The sequence below is a fragment of the Xiphophorus hellerii genome, chromosome 16 (assembly GCF_003331165.1).
Source record: "Xiphophorus hellerii strain 12219 chromosome 16, Xiphophorus_hellerii-4.1, whole genome shotgun sequence".
Classification (NCBI taxonomy): Eukaryota; Metazoa; Chordata; class Actinopteri; order Cyprinodontiformes; family Poeciliidae; genus Xiphophorus; species Xiphophorus hellerii.
The window spans coordinates 1,856,398-1,876,772 of record NC_045687.1 but is presented as its reverse complement, the minus strand read 5'-3'; the positions used below and the strand labels follow the sequence as shown (position 1 = coordinate 1,876,772).

Here is a 20,375-nt window from a genome sequence, read left to right as displayed (position 1 = left end):
CTCAAGTCAAGCTTCGTTGAAGAGTTGAGGAGAGCTGCCTCTGTGGAACAAGGACCAGTAGAGCTCTGTCCAAACACTCGGACCCCTCGTGACTCCCACGCTGGCTGGACTGGTCCCGGTGCTCGGTCCCACTCTCCTGCCCTCGCCTGCCCACACCTGTCCCGCTTCAAACATGATGATGTACTTTTGGGTGAGTACCGGAGCTGCCTTCAGGTTGATGTTGTTCTCCAAGCAAGCTGCTTGGTGTCTGCGATGCTGCGCCTCCCAACGCGCTGATGGCTTTTCACTTCCATGTGTTATATTGATGCCGGCTGCTGCAGCGAGACGCCATGGAGGCCTGTGTTTACGTGTCACTTTTATTCAGGGGGAGGATGTTGGAACGGGGATATTAGCGGCTCCAACACCTTTACGAAGGTTGTTCCTCAACTTCCAGTGACGGCAGAGCGACCCGGCTTGGTTTCTGAGTTTGTCCGGCTGCTCGGGGTCTTCCGGGGACATTTCATGATCTGGGTCTCACATGCTGTTGTTTTCGCTTCCCATATGTCTGAGTCGTAAATGAATCAGCATCAAAACGCAGGTTGATTAGGGATTGTTAACCAGAGCTGCTGATTAATTCCCTTTGAGATCATGTGTGATTAGTCAGATTGGTTCTGTCTCCTCTGTGGTTTGTTTCCTCACCACAACAATACCCGCCCAGACCTTCGCTGCTTCACTCGCTGCAGATCATTTTAATCCTCTGCTGGTTTGCTAACTTCATACCTCCACAGAAACAAAAAGTAAATGAATATTTGCAGTATTTCCACTGTAAACAGTCTGAGCTGTAATGCAGTTATAGATGTGTCTCCTGCAGAAGCTGAGCGTGTGTGTGTGCGTGTGTGTAGGTATTGATTGTGAGTTCAGATTTCTGGGGAGAGAACATCTTTTTTTGGGACGGGGGGCTTATTTCACCTGGAAGAATCCATTATAAATGACTTTATAGTTAAAACATTTTCTTGTAGTTGAAGCGAAAAACAAAGGATGAATAAGTAAAGTGTGCCATGCATGCTGTGGGCATCGATCTGAAGCTCACATTTCTGGGTAGACAGGCTGCTTTGAGGCCAAAGTTACAGTCTAGTGCTCAAATTTGAAGCATTTGTAAAGTTGTGGGAGTGATGGGAAGGAGTATGACTTCCAGCTTGTGTCCTAACTAAAGGAAAATAATCCCACGCGTGGAGTGGCTTGCTGCGAGGCCTCGCTCCGGCTGAGGCCTCTTTGATTCTCGTCCCTGAGCCTCTCCTGGGTGTCGTTGCTTATTGAGAGGAGCTCATCACTGTCTCCTGGCCTCTTTGAAGGTGTGCTGCAGGGATGTAACTCACCTTTCTCCACCTCCGGTTTCATGACAAATTCCCCCTCCAGCTACTCAGAGTGATGACCACACACAGATGTGGGCTGAGTGGAGCGAAGCAGCGATGCTGACAGTTTACAGCCCTGCAGCTTCATCAGTGGAGCATCGGGCCTCGTTCGCTGTAGTGGCTTTATTCTCATCGCATTAGAGGAGAAGCATCTGCGACTCTCTGCATATGTTTAACTGTGGCTCCATTAGCGTCACGCTAAATAAAACTCTTACTTTGTTCACTTGCTTCCTGCTTTCTTGCAACTTTTTCCATCACAGGCTTTGGGTGAAACACGGTAAATGTTTCTTTGGAGAGAAGTCTTCCTATACAATTTGAAACCAGAAACTTGTAGTTATTGGTATCATAGTTGGGAAAAACAGATGAGGAAAGGTGTTTCTTTCTGTGTTGGCAACTGATGGACTAAATAACCTCCAAACTGTAAAAATATGACTCCATTATCAACACCGGTTATTCAAAACTATTAAAGAACTGACAAAAAACCATAAAAATGAAATTATAGAGGTCACACTCAGCTTCCCGTCTGCATATTTATTCGCAAACTGGAAGAAAAGACAAATGTATGAGTGTTTTTTGATCAGTGTTTCCTAACATATCAGATTATTTTATTTAATTTTCAAGCACAGAATTGTTCTGGGACATAAAAGCTATTCTAAGACAAATGATAATTCACTGCTAAAAAGTTCCATAAATGCTGCTTTGTTCCAGTTCAGTTTCCAAATCTGTTTAGTTTTTGCAGATTCATTGTCAAGATATGAGAAGATTAATTTATTTCTAAAATAAAACAAGTTATACGTGAGTTAAAGTGAGTTTTCAGGCAAAAGTCTGAGTGTTTGCACTGCAGATCTGACTCAGTGGTAGGTCAGGTTGGTGCTGATATGCATCAGCTTCTTGTTGACCCCAACAAGCTCCTCCCTGAGTCAGGAACCTCCCAGCAGCCTGGCAGAAGGTCCAAAAGGAACAAAATGTACCGTATAGCAGTGGTAGTGCCAAACATCACCAGCAGAGCCGGTACACCGCGATGGAAAGTCAGGTGGTCGTCCTCTCCCGCGGCTTCATGTGTAATTTGAGATGTTTCCCTGTTTAAAGATCACTTTTGAGAGAAGGGATCAGCGAGCGATCTGCTGTTCCACATCTGGTATCCGCTGTGTTGGAGTGTGTTGGTGTGTGGGGATGCGGGCGTGTGTGTTAGTCGGCCAGCGTTTAGCTCCATGAGGAAGTTGCGACTGCTTCTCGTTTGAACTGCAGGTGGTGAGCATTACCTGCGGTCCCTCCGGAGGCCTGTCAGCCGTGCATCAGTCTGGGGAACCTGCAAACTCCCCTCATTAGAATATTTATTCACCAAGCAGATGTTCTTATCCAGGGCAATTACCTTTGGCTTACATTTCCCTGTTGCCCACTGATGTAGATGAATGTGTATACAAAGACGTCCCAGGTTATGCATGGGACCCCGGGGTGCCACCCTCCACATATGCACGGCGGGCGAGGCGGCGACCGTCTGGCCTGTGGCTCAGCTCAGCCTGAAAACTCCTGCCTCCACTGCACCGCCGTAATTGGAGGAAGTGGAGGCGACGTTTCCTGCGATGGCCACACAGTGATGGAGAGATGGCCTGTATATCATTCTCTCCAGCCGGCTGTTCCTTTGAATTAGAGACAGAGAGAAAAGGGGAAGAGGCATGGAGTGGAGAAACCATGCATGCTTCTGTCCTCCCCTCAGTGTGATGAATAATTTAGCAGTGCAGGGCCCTTGCTGTCGAGTAGAGATGGTGGTAATGGGGAGACTGGATATATATGGCATGGCAATGCTTTACGTTAGACTTCCCCAACCAACGCAGTCGAGTGTGCCGCGAGCTGCTCTCCTGATGTGTTTTGCCTGCATTAATGCAACGCTTTTATTTATCGGCAGAGACTATAACAGACGTGTGGAAATGGTTTATCTGTGGCCACCGGTGAGGGCGCCGGCTGCTGTGATTGGGTCATCCGTGGTGCATTACAGTATTTCACAAGACGAGCTGGAAGATTTCATGTGTGCGTTTATTTCACGCTCCATATATGTGCAGCATCGAGCCGTGTTGAGGTTTGCAGGAATTCATAACGAACAGAGCTGATCAGCCATTCTGGACGGCAGGACCGCCGGTATCATATTGCAAGATGAAGTGCTTGCGATGGTTTGTTAATGTATTAATTGATCTGTGTCCTCAGACAGGCGAATCAGGAGTAGTGTCACGTAGACTCTTTAGTACTCCCCGAGACGCCTTCATTAGCTGCTGCTGGCCGGCTCTCCACCCCCATTACAGGACCACGTCGCCACACACTTTACCTGACTGCTGTAATAACTTCAGACGTTTCTATCTGCTGGCCAGACCTCCGACGGCCCGAACCGTTCGGGGGCTTAACATCAAATGCGAGGCGCTCCTTTGAACGGCTGACACTGCAGGTGATTCACTCTGGGGGTGTCGTGTGGCGTTGTTTTGTCTGCCAGTGGTTGCTCTCCTTTTCTTCTGAGCTTGAATAACGGCTGTTGCAATCAGTCATTAACTTCCAGCTGAATGTTTTATAACGTGGAAGGGTGCACATGCCTTTGTTGCGTCAGGCGAGCCGAGGAAGCAGCAGCGGAGTCGCTACATCCAGGAAACCTGTTATCTCCTTAACCGCTAATACCAAGGAGATTCTTGCAACTTCATTGGGTTGTGAAATTGTATATTTTTCAAGTGCAATGCTGAGTTCATTGAAAATGCTTTCATAGAGAAACAGGAGGGTAGCAGAGGTTTATTTCCATTCATGATTTGGGAAGCGGGGCCTCGCCCTTTGTTCTCTGCGGGATCATTTGCAATCAGTAGCTTCAGCAATAATTCTGTCAGCTTTTGGTCTCTTCCTCTTGGGGCTAATGGGTCTACAGCCCAGCTAATTGTGATTAGGACTCTGACAGCAGGTCTTACTTGCAGGATTTTCACACCACAGTCCTCTTTGATATTAGCTGCACAGCTGATAAAGAGATTAGATAGAAGAGAGGAGGGAGGGGCGGGGGGCGGCAGGAGGTGGTCGGTGTTCTTAAACTACAGAAAGACACCTACACGGGGGAAATCACTGGTGAGTTTAGCAGAGGAAAATAAATCCGGCCGCAGTAAAAGCCTTGCGCTCGCTTATTGCACCTGCTATCATTAGCACTTTTGTACACATGGTCAGCCTCCCAGGGAAAAGTCATTATCCAGCTGTGCCGTTATTTTTCTGCTGTTTTCTCCTAGTGGAGTGTGACTTCAGGGCTATAGCCAGCGCACCATTTAATGCCTCCAACACAATAAAGGACTCTAGCCTTAATGATGTGGGATTGGATGGCCATGCCTCAGGTTGTCCAGGGGCTTGTGAGCTGTTACTACGAGCGGCCATTTTGCCTCGCCGCTGTTGAGGCTCCATGTCAATTCAACTCGGAGCACTCCAGAGGAGGCGAAAATAAAATTTCCTGATTAACTGTTGCCTCCTCGTTTAAGCAGCAAAGCGATGCAGCCAGAGGAGGGGAAGGATGGAGGGTTGCCAGAACGCGAGGTGAAAGCGCTCTGTTTTCCTCCGACTGAGTGAACAATCCTGCATGAACGAGTGGCATGCAGCGAGATGTTTGATTATGCAGAATAATGGTTTAAACTAAAGCAAAGCAGACGTTTTACATCCTAATGACTCAGAAAATTAAATATTAAGAGCACGGCTTCTCCAACAAAAGGAAGAGCCGAGGAAACTGGAGCAAAAGTTCAAACATTTCTGCCCCAAATTTCCAACCTAAAAATACGCAACAGCATCATTTGCACATTTGCAGTGAGACGATGGGATCACAACACGTGTCATTCAGTCTGCAAGGAACACAATAAACAGTTTTCTGAGCAATTTAGACGTCATGGCCTAAAAATGTCCCCATTCAGCTGATCCAAGGGAAGAAAGGGCTTCTCTCAGCGCTGATTCAGTTTCACAAGTTGCCTCTCCTTCATAGTGGAGCGTCACACGCCTGGCAATTATGTTTTCCAGCCTTCATTGCTTTACTTTCCTGATCTCGGCCTGTTGCGCCGGTAGCTGCAGAAGTCTCTCATGTCAGTCCTTCATCCTAGTCGGCCGCGTTGCAGCAGAAGGCGTGTGCATCGCTAACACGCTAGTGCCATAGATATGCCCCGAAGTGTCAACTCTCACATACGGAAAAGATTGGAGGAGAGGTCCCTTTGAGAAGGCAGCAACATATCCATTGGCAACCTGCCATGCATGATACGAAAAACCTCCACTGGCCTCCCTTTCACTGCAACAAATGTCATTTATGTGGCTTCCACCATTTTAAAACCCAGTTTTCTAACTGAATGTGGAAGGAGAAACTGTTGGTGGAAGGTTTTAGTTGCTTTACTCATCTTTGCTTAGAAGCATGTCCTCTATTGGCTTAATGAAAACCTCATTGGAGTCTGGCTGTGCCTCTCTATACAGCTGTGCTCCTACAGGACTCCCATCCACATACAAGCATTTACATTTGCACACATTAGCATACATTAGCAGGAGCTGCGTGAGGACAAATTAGATTGAAAACCAGCGCCCCAATCTTTCATGAAACCTAAATAAAATAAGTGTTGTTCCATTCGGAGGCTTTCTGAAGGCGGGCGGAGTCTGGTGGGTGTAATGCCGACACACAGGGTGCGTTTGATTCGCTGATTCTGCTGTTTTTACACACTGTGGCATTTTATCAGTGCAGCTTTAGCTTTAACTGCTTTTAGAGATTTTATGGGCAAATAAAATGTTGAGGAAACAGAATTAAATTCTGAATTTAATAAATGTCTATATATACGCAGAAAAATAGATAATGTTTACTCCTCTATAACTAAAATAATCTTACAGTCATAATTTTTTATGTTTCGCTCCAAAACAAATTGCATTGACCCTGCAAAATCAAAATCTTATCAAGTACTTTTTCTAGTTTCTTGTGCAAATGCAATTGAAAAAGGACAAAACTAACTTAAAAGTATATTTTCAACAAGAAATAGGAGTTTGTTTTAAGTAAATAATTCCTTTACATCGATGAATAAAACGTAAAAGTTTCACCACTGGCAGATTATTTCACTTGTAACAGGAAAATGTCTTCTTAAAAGTTAAGAAGAAAATAATTTCCATTAGAAATAATTTTCTAATGGAACAAGTACTTCTTTATCTAATTTGTGAAAATAATTACTCAAAACATGATAATATATCTTTACTAAGATACTTACACTAAAACTAAACCAAAAATACTAAAAACAAATACTAAAATTTTGTGTTTTTGCATTGAGATTCTGTAATAAAGGTTTAAAAAATGTTTTCCTTCCTAAGCAGAATTGAGAACGCTCTGTTTCCTTGAAGCAGCGAAAAACGAACCTAAAGGAATAAATGTAACCACCAGGGAACAAAATGAACATAAACCTGACATTTATGGAAATATTAAACAATAATCCTGTACTGCAAAATGGCAGTCAGGTAAAAATGTTAAGCATGCCTGGCTGTTTTATCGCAGATAAACTTGTATATTTATCATTAAAATGATCTACAGCTGCAGCTCAAACCAAAGTTTTCCCCCCCAAACATTCGGCTTCCTCTCGCCTGTTTTCATATATGTGTTTATTTTTTACGGGTGCGAAGGCTCCATTCAGAGCTTGTTATATACTCTTCTCAATCAATCGCGGCCGGCATAAACCTCGCTGTCACGTAAAAGGGGGTTAAGAAACAGTGTGGCACTCTGGCTGTAAAATTAATGGCAGGAGAGTGACATTAGTGTTATAGGTTATTGACCGATTTCATGGAATTTATGACCCTAATCGAGAGGCAGTGTCAAAAGGAGTGAAGCAAATAGGAGTGGCGCTGACAGCAGGGCCGCGCTGTGGCCACTGGACACCACAATGAGAGCCTTCCCACTAAATTGTAGCCGGGACTTTATAAGTCTCTGCGGAGGCTCCTGTCGCTGTCCCTGCCCGGGTCCGGAGGCCATGCCCCGGGCCTACCTCCATCCTCCGGGTCAGACAGCGGCAGGCCGGGCAGATGATGAGAAACGCCACTTCATCTCACCTCATGTCAGGCTTGGCCTCTCGCCGTGTCAGCTGCAGCCGCGGCGAGAGTCTGTGTGCATCCTGCTGTCAGCGAGATGCTCCTCTGTTTGTTTGTGGGGGAGGCGCTGGCGGTGGGGAGAGGTGGGCTGGTTCTCATGCAGTTTTCATGATCATTATATAACCTGCTGTACAGTATATTTGTAGCTACCGGTGTCTGTTTCCACGCCTGGGAGATCTGGTCAAAGCTCCTGTTTAAGCCGCGACTAGAAACAGAAATATTCAAACGGTCGGCCTGTAAAGACGACTGAACTCCGGCTGATGAATAATTCTGAGTGAAAATGCGGCGAAATGTGACAGGGTTGTCATTTTATTCCAAAAATATATCTGTATGCAGCGATGAGTGCAGGTGAGACGAAAGCAGGACGGTGGCCTGAGAGGCCGAACGCGACGAGCTTTTTGATTGACTCACTTTTTCTTCTCAAACTGGAAATCTCAACATCCTATGCTGACTTTTTATACAACTTAGTATCCTAAATACGTTTTTCAAACTCCACCTTCTGTATAAACCCCATCAGGCAGAGAAAAAAATATTTACAGAATATTTTAGCATTTTTATTCCTAAATTTTCAAGGTAAACTGCAAAAACACAAAATCTTACCAAATATTTTTTTGGCTAATTTCTAGTTAATTTAAAAAAACAAGTAAGTAAATAATTCTTCAAAATGAATGAAAAAGTACTTGTTCCATTGGCAGATTATTTCACTCATAAGATGGGAGAAAGTTGTTTAAAGTGAAATAATCTGTTTATATTTCCATAGAAATGAGACAGGAAAGTACTTTTGTGTTTTTGCAGTGTACAATTTGAATATTTATGGATATTCAACGACTCACAACTAATTTGAAGATAAATAGTTTTCAACACTCAAATGTAAAAGTTTATTCTGATTATCTGCCTATATATGTACAATCAGTACTAAAGGACTCGACTTGTTTGTAGAAAGTTGGATTCTTGTGTTTTTCCTGGAATGAACTGAAGGTACTTTGAGGTCTGCTGAGGTTCCACAGGGATTCTCACCGCCTGAAGTTGAGCAGAAGTTTGTGACCAGCTTCAAGTAAAACTTAGATCTTGTTCTAACTGGCGGTTAATCTCCTGCGGGTGATTCTATAAGTCAGGCTATATTTTGCATGTCAAGATATGAAGACAAACTTTTAATTTCCTATATGATCTTTAAGTTATTTTACTGAATAGATGTTAAACTTTGATAGATCAATATTAAACTTTAGCTTCATATTTCTTTTTTTACATTTTCAGGAAAATAAATTTGTTCCTGTTTGATTCCTCAACTCTGTTATGGCAACACAGACAATGTTGAAAAATAACAACTTAATTATTTCTTTACAGAAACTGTCCTACTACTGCAATACTTCAAACTGAGATCTATTCATCTAAAAAATGAATTTAAAAAAGTATTCGCAGAACTGTATGTACAGAAACAGACATTTCTTATTCAAGCTTATTGAACACCAGCATTGTTCTAGAAAGAAAAATTTGCTAACTCAACTAACCATAAGAAGTTAGCGTCATTGAAAAGTATCCTTGAAAAGTTTTAAATTACTGATGCAGTAGAAAACCTCTCAGCAAACGAAACATGCTCTCACTGGGCCATCGCGCCCTCAGCTTTATGATGCAACCTGCTCCACCGTCTCTGCTAACCTGACTTCATATTTTTGAATCCTGGCTTGACTTTGTGAAACTTGCGGTGGGTCTGCTTTCCTTCTCTTCCCCTCTGACTGTCAGTTGCTCTGTCACCAGCCTGACTCTTCCCAGCTCTTTGTTGCGTCTCCATCTTTCTCTGCTGAATTTCTCCTCTCCTCTCTCTGGATTAGCATCTCAGCAGCTGAGAGTGGCCTATCTAAAGTAAAAATGTAGGTTCTATTGAACACAGTATTTAGTCGGTAGTAACTTTGAGATTTAATTTTACAATTTAGTTATTAACTTTGTACTGCTTAATAGTTGTATGATTTTGTTAGAAACTCCACTTGCTAGCATAAATGCTATAAGCACATGAATTTTAAAACTATCTGATTTAAATTTAAAAGTGTTTTTCTTATGTCATAGTAACAAGATTGACTTTGATAAGAAAGAATCTTGCTGATGATGTTTTTTTAAGGTTAGATGATTTCACAGAGAAATTATTATTATACCTGTGTGGGTGGGATCTTATTAGTAACAGGAAGTGACATCATTCTATGTCGTATAGTCACAAATTTAAATGGAAAGCATATTTTTAATGATTTTAATACAATACTGTTAATATTAACAGATCATGCAGATCTTTGTTATTCTTCTTCTCCATATTAAAGAGGAATTTATATTAATTTTTATTTCTGAGTTGTTGAAATCAAACTTTCTGACAAACTTGCAAAATAAACCTAACTGTGTAGTTTTTATGTGCAGTTTGATGATATAAATTAGATTTTTATGTGACCGGTGTCCTAAAGAAGCCGAGATGTACTGACACAGTGTAAGTTCTCCTTAAAAAATGAAGAAATTTCTGTTTTTTCAGCATCCAAACCAACTCAATGTAAAAACGTTTGCCAAATTTCAAAGCTAGAAGTAAATTAAAAATATATTTACACTGGGAACTCGACCAAAACCACTTGGTAATGTTTTGTGTTTTTGCAGTGCTGTTGGAATAATTCTAGTCTCTCTTCATCAAAGGATGTTTTCTTTGGTGTGGAAATGGAAGCTGACGTTATCTGGAGCGGTGGGGTCCCACAGAGCGCCGGCTCTCTGCTGTTTGTTTACCCGGGGTCCTTCAGGCGCTGTGAGGACGGTCAGCTGTGGCGACACCGTTCTGCCCCGCCGCTCTTTGTGCGCTGGCTTCAGTGCGGCGCTCTAACCTGCTCTAAAAGCCCTTTAGTGCGGCCTGACACGCGGCGCTGTGGCTTTCGGTGGCCGGGCCGACCAGAATGAGTTTTATCCAGCAGGTTGAGGGTTGAATGTAACGGCAGTCTCTCTGGGGAGCGCGGTTTTCTCTCCACTGATGTTTGAAACACGCTCAACAGATGCAGTGTTTATGTTCATAATCCCTGCTGCATCAGTGATGTTCAGGGAAACATCAGAATAAATTCCTGCTATGAATGAAAAATTACATCTGATGAGTTGATGAATGACGCGTAATAAGGATTAATATCTACATGAATGTCATCGTTTGGGATGTGAGGGGTTTCTGTGACGGCTTAATCCCGAGACACAAGACGCTGCAGATAAATTTCATCTGATTGATGATGTGCAGACGGTCGTCGGCTGTGTTTTCTGCTCAGTGATGAACATATAAACATGGACGGCCTTCTCCTCTCCCCTCCTCATCAGCATGAGACGCCCTGCAGGATTTGACAGAGAGCCAAGTAGTTTGCTTTTTAATTAAAAAGAAAATTCAATAACCTTATCAAGACTTGCCATTTTAGTTTTAGAAGTATTGATCAGCCGTTCAGTTATGCAGATCTGCTGCTTTCATCTTCTGGGCAATTTTGCGTGGCGGCCTCCGGTTGGTGAAACAGATCTTATTTCACAGAGTGTATTCCCTAACAAAGAGGCGTGTGAATGCGTGTGAAGGTGAACGCTCCGGTCCAGACGTTCAGGACAGGATGGACGGACTCCCGCGCCTCTGATGATCTGTCTCAGCAGTGGGTTAATTGCTCACACACCTATGCATCTCTCATTCTCCACTTTTCCTCCTCTTCCTCGCGCCGCGTCTGCTAATGGAATTAAAAAACATGTTGCCAGGGGTCTTTGCAATTTGGAAAATAAGTCCATTAAGTTCATTAATTTAATAATGGGCAATAATAATGAATAAAAAGTATTGCTCAATTAGAGGGGAGCGTACGGTTGGCTGTCTCACATTCATTCGAAATCACCTCGGTGTGCAATAGCTTAATGAGATTATAATGGAATTGATATCACATAGGTAGTGAATTAAAGCGTTACCAGAGAACTCATTAGGAATGAAATTCTAATCCTGCAACACTTGTCACAGCTAAAATAGGCTCCTGCTCCTGTTATTAGGCATCCGTCTGAAGGTGAATAAAGTTCTTCTCCTTGATGCGAGCCGATGTCTCTCAGTATTTGTTTGGGATCGTAGCGGCGCTGTGTCCGCGCGGCGGCGGTCCCATCGGCGGGCCGCCGCCTCGGGTTTCACCGCCGCTGTTTCCAGACCGGCAAAAGCTGCTGAGAGCTTCAGTTAAAATTACACAGACAGCACATTCATAGTAATCTAAAAAGGTCAGGATAAATTACAGTGCTTATTTCAGTGAAAAAGCCAGGTAATGTGATCTGCTGTGAGTAGTTTTTCATGCCCCCCCTCCATGCTAGCCAGTATATTCGCAGGGCTTATGGCGCAGATTTGACTCTTTGACTTTTACACGCTCGACACTTGATGTCAATTTACTGTCTGGGTTTTAAGACCGGCCGCGGCTGAGCGAGATGAACTTTTCCCTTTCATCAGGATATTACAATAATTTGAGGTGTTTTATATGCATAATGGCTTTTTTTACAGGAACACTTAAAATAATGTGTCGTTGGAGGATGTTGTTAAAATCAGAAATAGATTGGTTCATAATTTAACTTTTCATTTAACGCGGGCGCCCTGATACACCTTGTAAATCCACGTTATCAGCAGTTTGTGCCGCTTCAGCAAGGCAGGCATGTCAAAATGTATTATCAGTGTCAGTCTTAATGTACTATATATAATGCATAATGTGCCACATATAACAGATTCAATCAAAAATGAGATCTCTGCTGCTTGAAAAATGTGGAAATGAGAAATTAATCAGGGTAAAAAATAAGAAATTAAAGCACATTTAGGAAGAAGATGACGGATGTTGACTGAAAATTCAGCCTAGATTTTGATGAAGCCGTGAAATATAGCTCATTTCTTCTAAAATTGGAGATTTGAGTGTTTAAAGTCATCTGTAGCCTGAACATGCAGGCTGGAAAGAAAGTACAGAGAAAGTAAAGAGTTAGGTGTTCAACATTCATTTAGCAGGTTAAAGGTCATGGTGGGAATATTAGGAAGACTAAACCAGCTTGGTTTGTTTGGACGGGTTGGGAAACTCATTTACTCAAATGGAATAAAACAAAATACAGTGTTAATTGCTCAACAGCATCTAGACAGTAATGCATTATATATGATCAATTACGACCGATTTTACACTGCAAAAACACAAAATCTTATCAGGTATTTTTGTCTAGTTTTTAATGCAGTTATCTCAGCACACTGGAAATAAGACAAAATTAACATACAAGTAACTTTTCAGCAAGATATAGGAGTTTGTTTAACGCCAATAATTCCTTAAAATTGATGAAAAATTACTAGTTCAACTGGCAGATTATTTCACTTATATCATGGGAAAAGTGTCCTGTTATAAGTGAAAAAATCTGCCAATGGAGCTTATACTTTTTTTTTTAATTAGTTTTAAGAATTATTTACTTAAAACAAGCTTTTACTTCTTACTGAAAAGTTACTTGTAAGTTAGTTTTGTCATATTTCAAGAATATTAAGACATTTGCACTAGAAACTAAACGATGTCTTGATAACAGGACTGGATATAAGATCAAGCTATTCTCAAGCTGTGAGAGGGAGCAGGTCTGATACTAACTCTGAACATGAAGCTACTACCGAGGAGCAGGTTATTGCATTCCTGCAAAGTAAAGACATTGACATTGAAAAGGAGAATATTGAAGCTTGTCATACTCTATCAGTTAAAGGTCAAAGAGGGAAGAAAGTACCATTACCAATAATTATTCGGTTCACAAATAGAAAACATAAGATTGAGCTGCTTAAACAAGGAAAAAATTTGAAAGGTACAAGTGTCTACATAAATGAACATCTCACAAAAAAGAATGCAGAAATTGCAAAAAAAGCCAGAATACTGAAGAAACAAAATAAAATTCAGGTAACATGGACGATGAATTGTAAAGTTTATATTAAAACAAAGGATGCTCCTGAAAATGCTCGAGGTATATGGATTAGATCATTAGAGCAACTGGACAAGTAAATAGTGGATAAATAGAGGATGTCCAACAAACAGTGAGGTGGCTTTATGTTAACATTATGGGTTTATTAAGTACTTTTTTGTTTTTTTATTTTTTTCCTTTTTTTAAATTGGATTCTTTTATATTAAAATACAATAAACAAAAATAATGAATGATTATGAATTTTCAGATTCTAAATTGTATGATGTAAACTTGATAACTGCAGATCCCTTTCCAGATATCGAGTGTGAATACTATGATGAGGAGAAATTTAACAACAGTAAAATGATAAAAGCAGGTTTCTCTGTAATTCACCTAAATAGTAGAAGTATGAACTCTAATTTCTCAAAAATAACAGATTACTTAAAACGGTTAAATGGACAATTCAGTATAATAGCAGTTTCAGAGACTTGGTTGAATGAGGAAAACAAAAACAATTTTCAAATAGATGGATATGAATTACATTATGTGAATAGAAGTAGTAAAAGAGGTGGGGGTGTTGCTTTGTTTGCTGATAGTGAAATAAGATGTAAAATAAAGGATACTATGTCAACAACTGTTGAAGGTGTAATGGAGATGATTACTATAGAAGTGTTAAGTGAGAAATCGAGAAATATAGTGGTGAGTTGTGTGTATCGAACACCAGGATCTAACTTAGAATTATTTACTGAAAAATTAATAGAGCTTATTGAAATGAGTAAAAATAAAACATTATTTCTGTGTGGAGATTTTAATATAGATTTAGGAACCCAAATTGATTTAAATAGGATGTTTGTTGATACAATGTGTAGTTTGGGTTTCTTTCCATTGATATCAAAACCAACAAGAATTACGACACACTCTGCCACAATAATTGATAATATTTTTACTAATATTACGGATGGAGAGGTGCTGAGTGGACTCTTCAAAATCGATATAAGTGATCATTTACCAGTTTTTGCTATTTACAAAAATCACCAGAAAATTATTACTGTACCTGTGCCAACGAAAAAAGTGTTTAATATGTCAAAAAAAAATTTGGATAAATTGAAAAATGATTTGTGTCAACAAAATTGGAATAATGTATATGTGGATGATGTACACAGAGCATATGATGAGTTTATGAATATTTTGGGAGTTCTGTATAAAAGACATTGTATGACAACTAATTTTGTTAAGAAAGATGCTGTTGACAAGCCATGGATGACAAAAGGGTTGAGAAATGCTTGTAAAAAAAAGAATAATTTGTATTCATCCTTTTTGATGTTAAAAACGAAAGAAGCAGAGGATAGATATAAGAAATATAAAAATAAACTGACATGGATTATAAGAAAACATAAAAAAGAATATTATACCGACCTATTAACAAAAAGTAACGGTGACACAAAAGCAATATGGACAGTTATACATAGTGTTTCTACAAAGCATACAATAAAATCTGGTATTGCAACACACTTTTTAAAAGAAAATACTGAAATTTATGATCGGAATGAAATAGCAAACGAATTCAATCATTATTACGTAAATGTTGGTCCAAGACTTGCTGCTCAGATACCAAAAGATGATAGCGATGTTACCCAAAAAATTGGGAGTTGTCCAAACAGCATCTTTCTTGGAGAAACGGATGAGAAAGAAATACTGAGTATTGTAAACAAAATGGCGGATAAAAAATCAAAGGATTGGGTAAATATGGATATGAAATTTGTAAAGGAAATTATGTCTTATGTAATTAAACCATTCACCTATATCTGTAATTTGTCATTCTCATCAGGAAAATTTCCAGACGCCATGAAAATAGCAAAGGTAATTCCCATTTACAAAAATGGTAAGAAATGTATGTTTAGTAATTACAGACCGATATCGTTGTTGCCACAGTTCTCAAAAATTTTGGAGAAACTATTTGTAAATAGATTAGATACATTTATAGATAAAAATAATATATTAAGTAGTAGTCAATATGGATTTAGAGCCAAAAATTCGACATCAATGGCCCTTATGGAACTGATAGAACATATAACAAATGCTATTGATCAAAAACAATATAGTGCTAGCATTTATGTCGATCTAAAGAAAGCATTCGACACGATTGACCATAGCATTTTACTCAAAAAACTTATTAAATACGGGATTAGAGGGCCGGCATTACAGTGGATTTCGAGCTACCTGGAGAATAGAAAACAGTTTGTACAAGTACATGATACTAGATCCGAATTTTGTGAAATTACATGTGGAGTTCCACAGGGCTCAGTACTTGGACCAAAGTTGTTCATTTTATATGTAAATGATTTGGTAAATGTATCAGGGTTTTTCAAATGTATTCTATTTGCGGATGATACCACTTTTTTTTGTCAGGGTAATGATATAAAAGGGATGTTAAAAGAAATGAAAATAGAATTTATGCAAATACATAAATGGTTCAAACTAAATAAATTATCTTTAAATTTGGACAAAACAAATTATATGTTATTTACAAGGAGACAAAGAATTGTAAATACTCCATTTAAAGTTGATGGTGTAGAGATTTGTAGAGTTAGTGAGGTGAAATTTTTGGGTGTGATAATTGATGAGAAATTATCATGGAAATCCCATCTGAATTATTTAAGAACAAAATTAGCAAAATCAATTGCAGTGCTTTATAAAGTACGGGGTTTTCTGAATGATCATGCACTATTTATGTTGTATAATGCACTAATTGTTCCACACTTGGTTTATTGTGTTGAGGTATGGGGAAAGGCATGTTATACTAGTATAAAATCTGTTTTTGTTTTGCAAAAAAGGGCAATAAGAGTTATTGCTCGAAAACATGGTAAATATCCAACAAATACATTATTTTGTAATTTGAGGTTTTTGAAATTCAATGATTTAGTTGATTATAATATTTTGTTGGTTATGTATAAGGCACATCTAAAAACATTACCCTTAAACATCCAAAAAAATTTTGAAAAGAGAGAGAGTGGTTATAACCTTAAGGGGACACAGATTTTTAAGAAACCTAAATTCAGAACTTGTTTGAAAGAACGATGTACTTCGATACAAGGAGTCAAACTGTGGAACGACCTGCAAAACGATGTTAAAAATGCTAAATCATTACACATGTTTAAAAGAATGTTAAAGATTGTTTTTTTGAAGAAGTATGAAATAGTATAAAGTCAAAGTATAGTATTGTTCAGTTGAGATTGATGATTGACCTTGTTTTTTTGGTCTTCCTTTGTTTTCTTTTTTTTGTCACATAAGACAAATCAAAAAAATTTTAGTTTTTTTTTTTTGTTTGTTTTTTGTTGTTTTGATCCATAGTTGAGAAAAAGGGGCAGATATTATAAGATTATTTTCTTCTTTCTGCTACCTTTCATTTCATTTTTTAAAATTATTTTATTTTCCTTGTATTAAAAATTTTTTTTTATTTGTATTGAATGAAATGAATAAAAAAGAAAAAAAAAAAAAAAAAAAAAAAAACTGGACACATGATCTGTAAAAAGATCAATCTCCTTCACTTTCTTCCTGTGCTACTATTGCTGTCTGAAGAAAAGAACCAATCCGACCAAAAACAACCAATCAGAGCCAGGGAGCAGGTCTTAGCGCTGTCAATCAACCTTGTGAACACACTGCTAAATGTGCTAGTGGTGGAGAAACAACTTACAGTTACAGAAAAACTGTTTATCGGCCCTCATTGATGGCTATGCTAACTAGCCTGAGCATTTACAACAGGAGAGTTGTAAATGCATACAAATGGGCATGATTGACAGCGCTAAGACCCTCCTCCTGGCTCTGATTGGTTGTTTCTAGTTACAACTGGGAGCACTGGGAGAGAATAGCTGATGCTTTTGCAGCAACGGATCTAATGTTTGACTACACTGCAAAAACACAAAATATTACTAAGTATTTTTATTTAGTATCTAGTGCAAATATCTTAGTACACTTAAAATAAGAAAAACAAGTAAATTTTCAGCAAGATATATGAGCTTGTTTTAAGTAAATTATTCCTTAATATCACTGGTTCCATTGGCAGATACTATATTCACTTATAACGAGACATTTTTCCTATGTTATCAGTGAATTAATCTGCCAATGGAACTAATGATTTTTCATCAATATTAAAGAATTATTGGCTTAAAACAAGCTTATATATATTCCTGAAAGGTTCCTGCAAAGTTAGATTTATCTTACTTTAAGTGGATACTAGAAACTGGACAAAAATACTTGTAAGATTTTGTGTTTTTACAGTGAAGTAGTGAATTGGCCGTGTAGCTGAAACTGAGTGATACAAGAACCAGGGAACTCTAACCTGTTGGGTAAATGGAATAAATGATATTAGCTGAGTTTTTGTACAGCTGAGCTTATATTTAATCAGTTTTTTATTTACTCTCTTCTACAAAATCCAGATTTCATGTTAATCTCAAACTTTTGTCATGAAAACTTAAACTTTGTCTTTTTTCTGGAGGTCGTGGGAGGAGAAGCGGCGTCTGAAACAAACTAATCAGCCGGATGCGTCCGCCTGTCGAGTGAAAATAACTCAGAGTGTTTGTGACTTTTAAGCAGCAGATATACGACCTGCTTCCTGAGCTCCAGCATCGCTGGATGTGTGTGCATGTGGGCCGACATGTGTGTGTGCTTAATTAATATTTAAGCCACCTTCAGCGCACCCTGGAAACGAAGTAAAGGGGATTGTGTTCTCATGGATCCTTTAATCCACTGAATTAGCAGTTTAATAACAAGAAGCCATTTGTAGATTAGTAAGATCAAGCTTCCAAGACATGCTTGTGTACAATCTACTTAAATGCTTTGATTTTTGATGTTGGAAAACTTCCCCGGTGCGTGTTGCGCAGACAGCGGGGCCGTGAGCGTGCACGCCGCCGTGCGCTCATAGCCGTCAGGGCTCTCCTGATATTATTTCATTATATTTTGGATTACTGCTGAAATGATTAGTTGATTAAATGAAGCATGGGGAATTAATCAATAGCACTTTTTGATTGACAGTATCATAATTCAAGCAGAGCTGCAGCCTGCAGAGCTCCTTCTGATCGCCGCAGATCTGCTGATTTCCTCGCTGACTTTATTACAGCAGCACTCTCAAATTGTCCCCTTTGTCCTCCTTTTATAAGCTGGTGTTGCTGCAAAGCCACAGCAGGCGTGTGGGGAAATCACCCAGCATGCACCAGGGCAACAGGCCCATTTAATTCCAGCTCCTGCATTACCACTTTTAATTGTTTAATTCTACACTTTCCACTCTTTTCAGGCACTTTTTCTTCTTGGAATTAGCTTTAATGTGGTCACACTGCAGGTGCACAGAGCAGGTAGTTCATTAGTCCGAAGGTTCCAGGTTTGAATCTCGCTCTGACTTGACAAATTGTGTGGAAGCTTTATTGATCAAGACACTGAACCCCAATTTGTTCTCAATGAGTGGAAATGCAGTGCATTGCTGTTATAAATTACCACATTAAATAGATAACCTGCTTTAATGTTTTAACAATCTGCTTGTTTTGCTTCTGCTCCTATTGTCTCCTAAATGCAGACTCAACATCTTTTTAATGTCTTCTCTTTGTTGCTGCACTGAAGTCTTTTGTCTGATGGTCCCATAAAGAAACATTAACTTGCCGTTTTTTCTCAGGTGATGTCTGAAAGAAGCTAAAACTAAATCCGAGGCTGTCGTGGAGCAAATGTTTCTGTTCTCTAATGGAGGATAAAACTGTTGTGGATCGACGGCAGCAGCAGTGGACTTTTAAGGAAATAATCTTAAACCAATCAGCTGCAGGATTAACCCTTTCTGCCTTCATGACAATAATCAATCTGCAAAAACACTCAATATTACCAAGTATTTTTGCTAGTTTGTTGTGGAAATACTTTTAAAATAAGACAAAATTAACTTGCAAGTAACTTTTCAGTAAGATATTCAATTGTTTTTGTTTTTAAATAATTCCTTAATAATGATTTTTAAAACGTACTAGTTTCACAGGGAGATTAGTTCACTTATAACACAGGAAGAAATTCTCGTTGTAAGTGAAATAATCTGCCTTCATCAATATTAAGAAATTATTTACTTAAAACAAGCTTCTACATATTCCTAAAAAGTTACTTTTACTTATTTCAAGTTTAATAAGATATAAACAAAACCAAAATACTTAATAAAATTTTGTGTTTTTTCATTGTATCCTGAAATTTTAGGAATAAAAATGCTAAATATTTTTTCCCTTCCTGATGTGATTTATATATCAGATTGACTTTAAAAACTGTATTTAGGACATTAAATTTAATAAGAATTCAGTGTAAGATTTTGTGTTTTTGCAGTGCAGGTGTATTTCAGGTGTTGAATTGAGTAAAATGGAGGAAATTGTGACATAAGTCGGGTTTCTACAAAATAAAACACAATGTGATCTTCACTCGGCCTCGTCTGCTGAGCGAACGTGTAAAACTGGATCTCTGTGAGGTCTTAGATTCGCCCTGCTCAACTTTTTTTCTGCAGCATTGAAGCATATTTAGACTTTGAACAATTTTACAGAAGTGAAATCTGGCTTGAAGTTTCTCCTTTCAGCTGAAAGCGTGAACCGACATAAAAAGCACCGAATCCAAAGCAGCTGCAGGTGCTGCACTTTGTTCTGCTGCTTTCTCACATTTAAAGAATAATTCAGGGTTAACCTTGATCCGCAAACGTCTGCGAGCATTTTTCCATGTCGGCATGAAGAGCGGGAACTTGTTGATCTGGAAATCTGATTATTGTAGCTTTAGATTTGATAGTTTATCTCTATTTCTTTCTTTGCTAAAAACTGCTAGTCTTGGTATTTAAAGGTTTTACTGAAACATAATTTGTTACAGTGTCTCAATAAGTTGGAGTATATCTAAAAATGTTCATTTAAGTCATTCATATAAAAAGGGCAACTCTTCATATTTATTCATTCAACATATTTTACATGATTCTAACTTTACATACAGCATCAG

At 39.1% G+C, this 20,375-nt stretch overlaps 1 protein-coding gene across 10 annotated transcripts in view; it reads left to right on the top strand.

Annotated features, from left to right (window-relative positions):
- Nucleotides 1-20,375, top strand: part of LOC116735781 (RNA binding protein fox-1 homolog 3-like) — a 551,222-nt gene that overhangs the window by 400,728 nt on the left and 130,119 nt on the right. Inside the window, exon 1 of one of the 10 annotated variants that reach the window (XM_032587879.1) lies at nt 9-190. The exons of the other annotated variants lie outside the window; for them this stretch is intronic. Coding sequence (XP_032443770.1) covers nt 173-190 — 18 coding nt within the window. The 5' untranslated portion in view covers nt 9-172. Of the gene's footprint in view, nt 1-8; nt 191-20,375 lie in introns of those variants that run through there. 10 annotated transcript variants of the gene reach the window in all.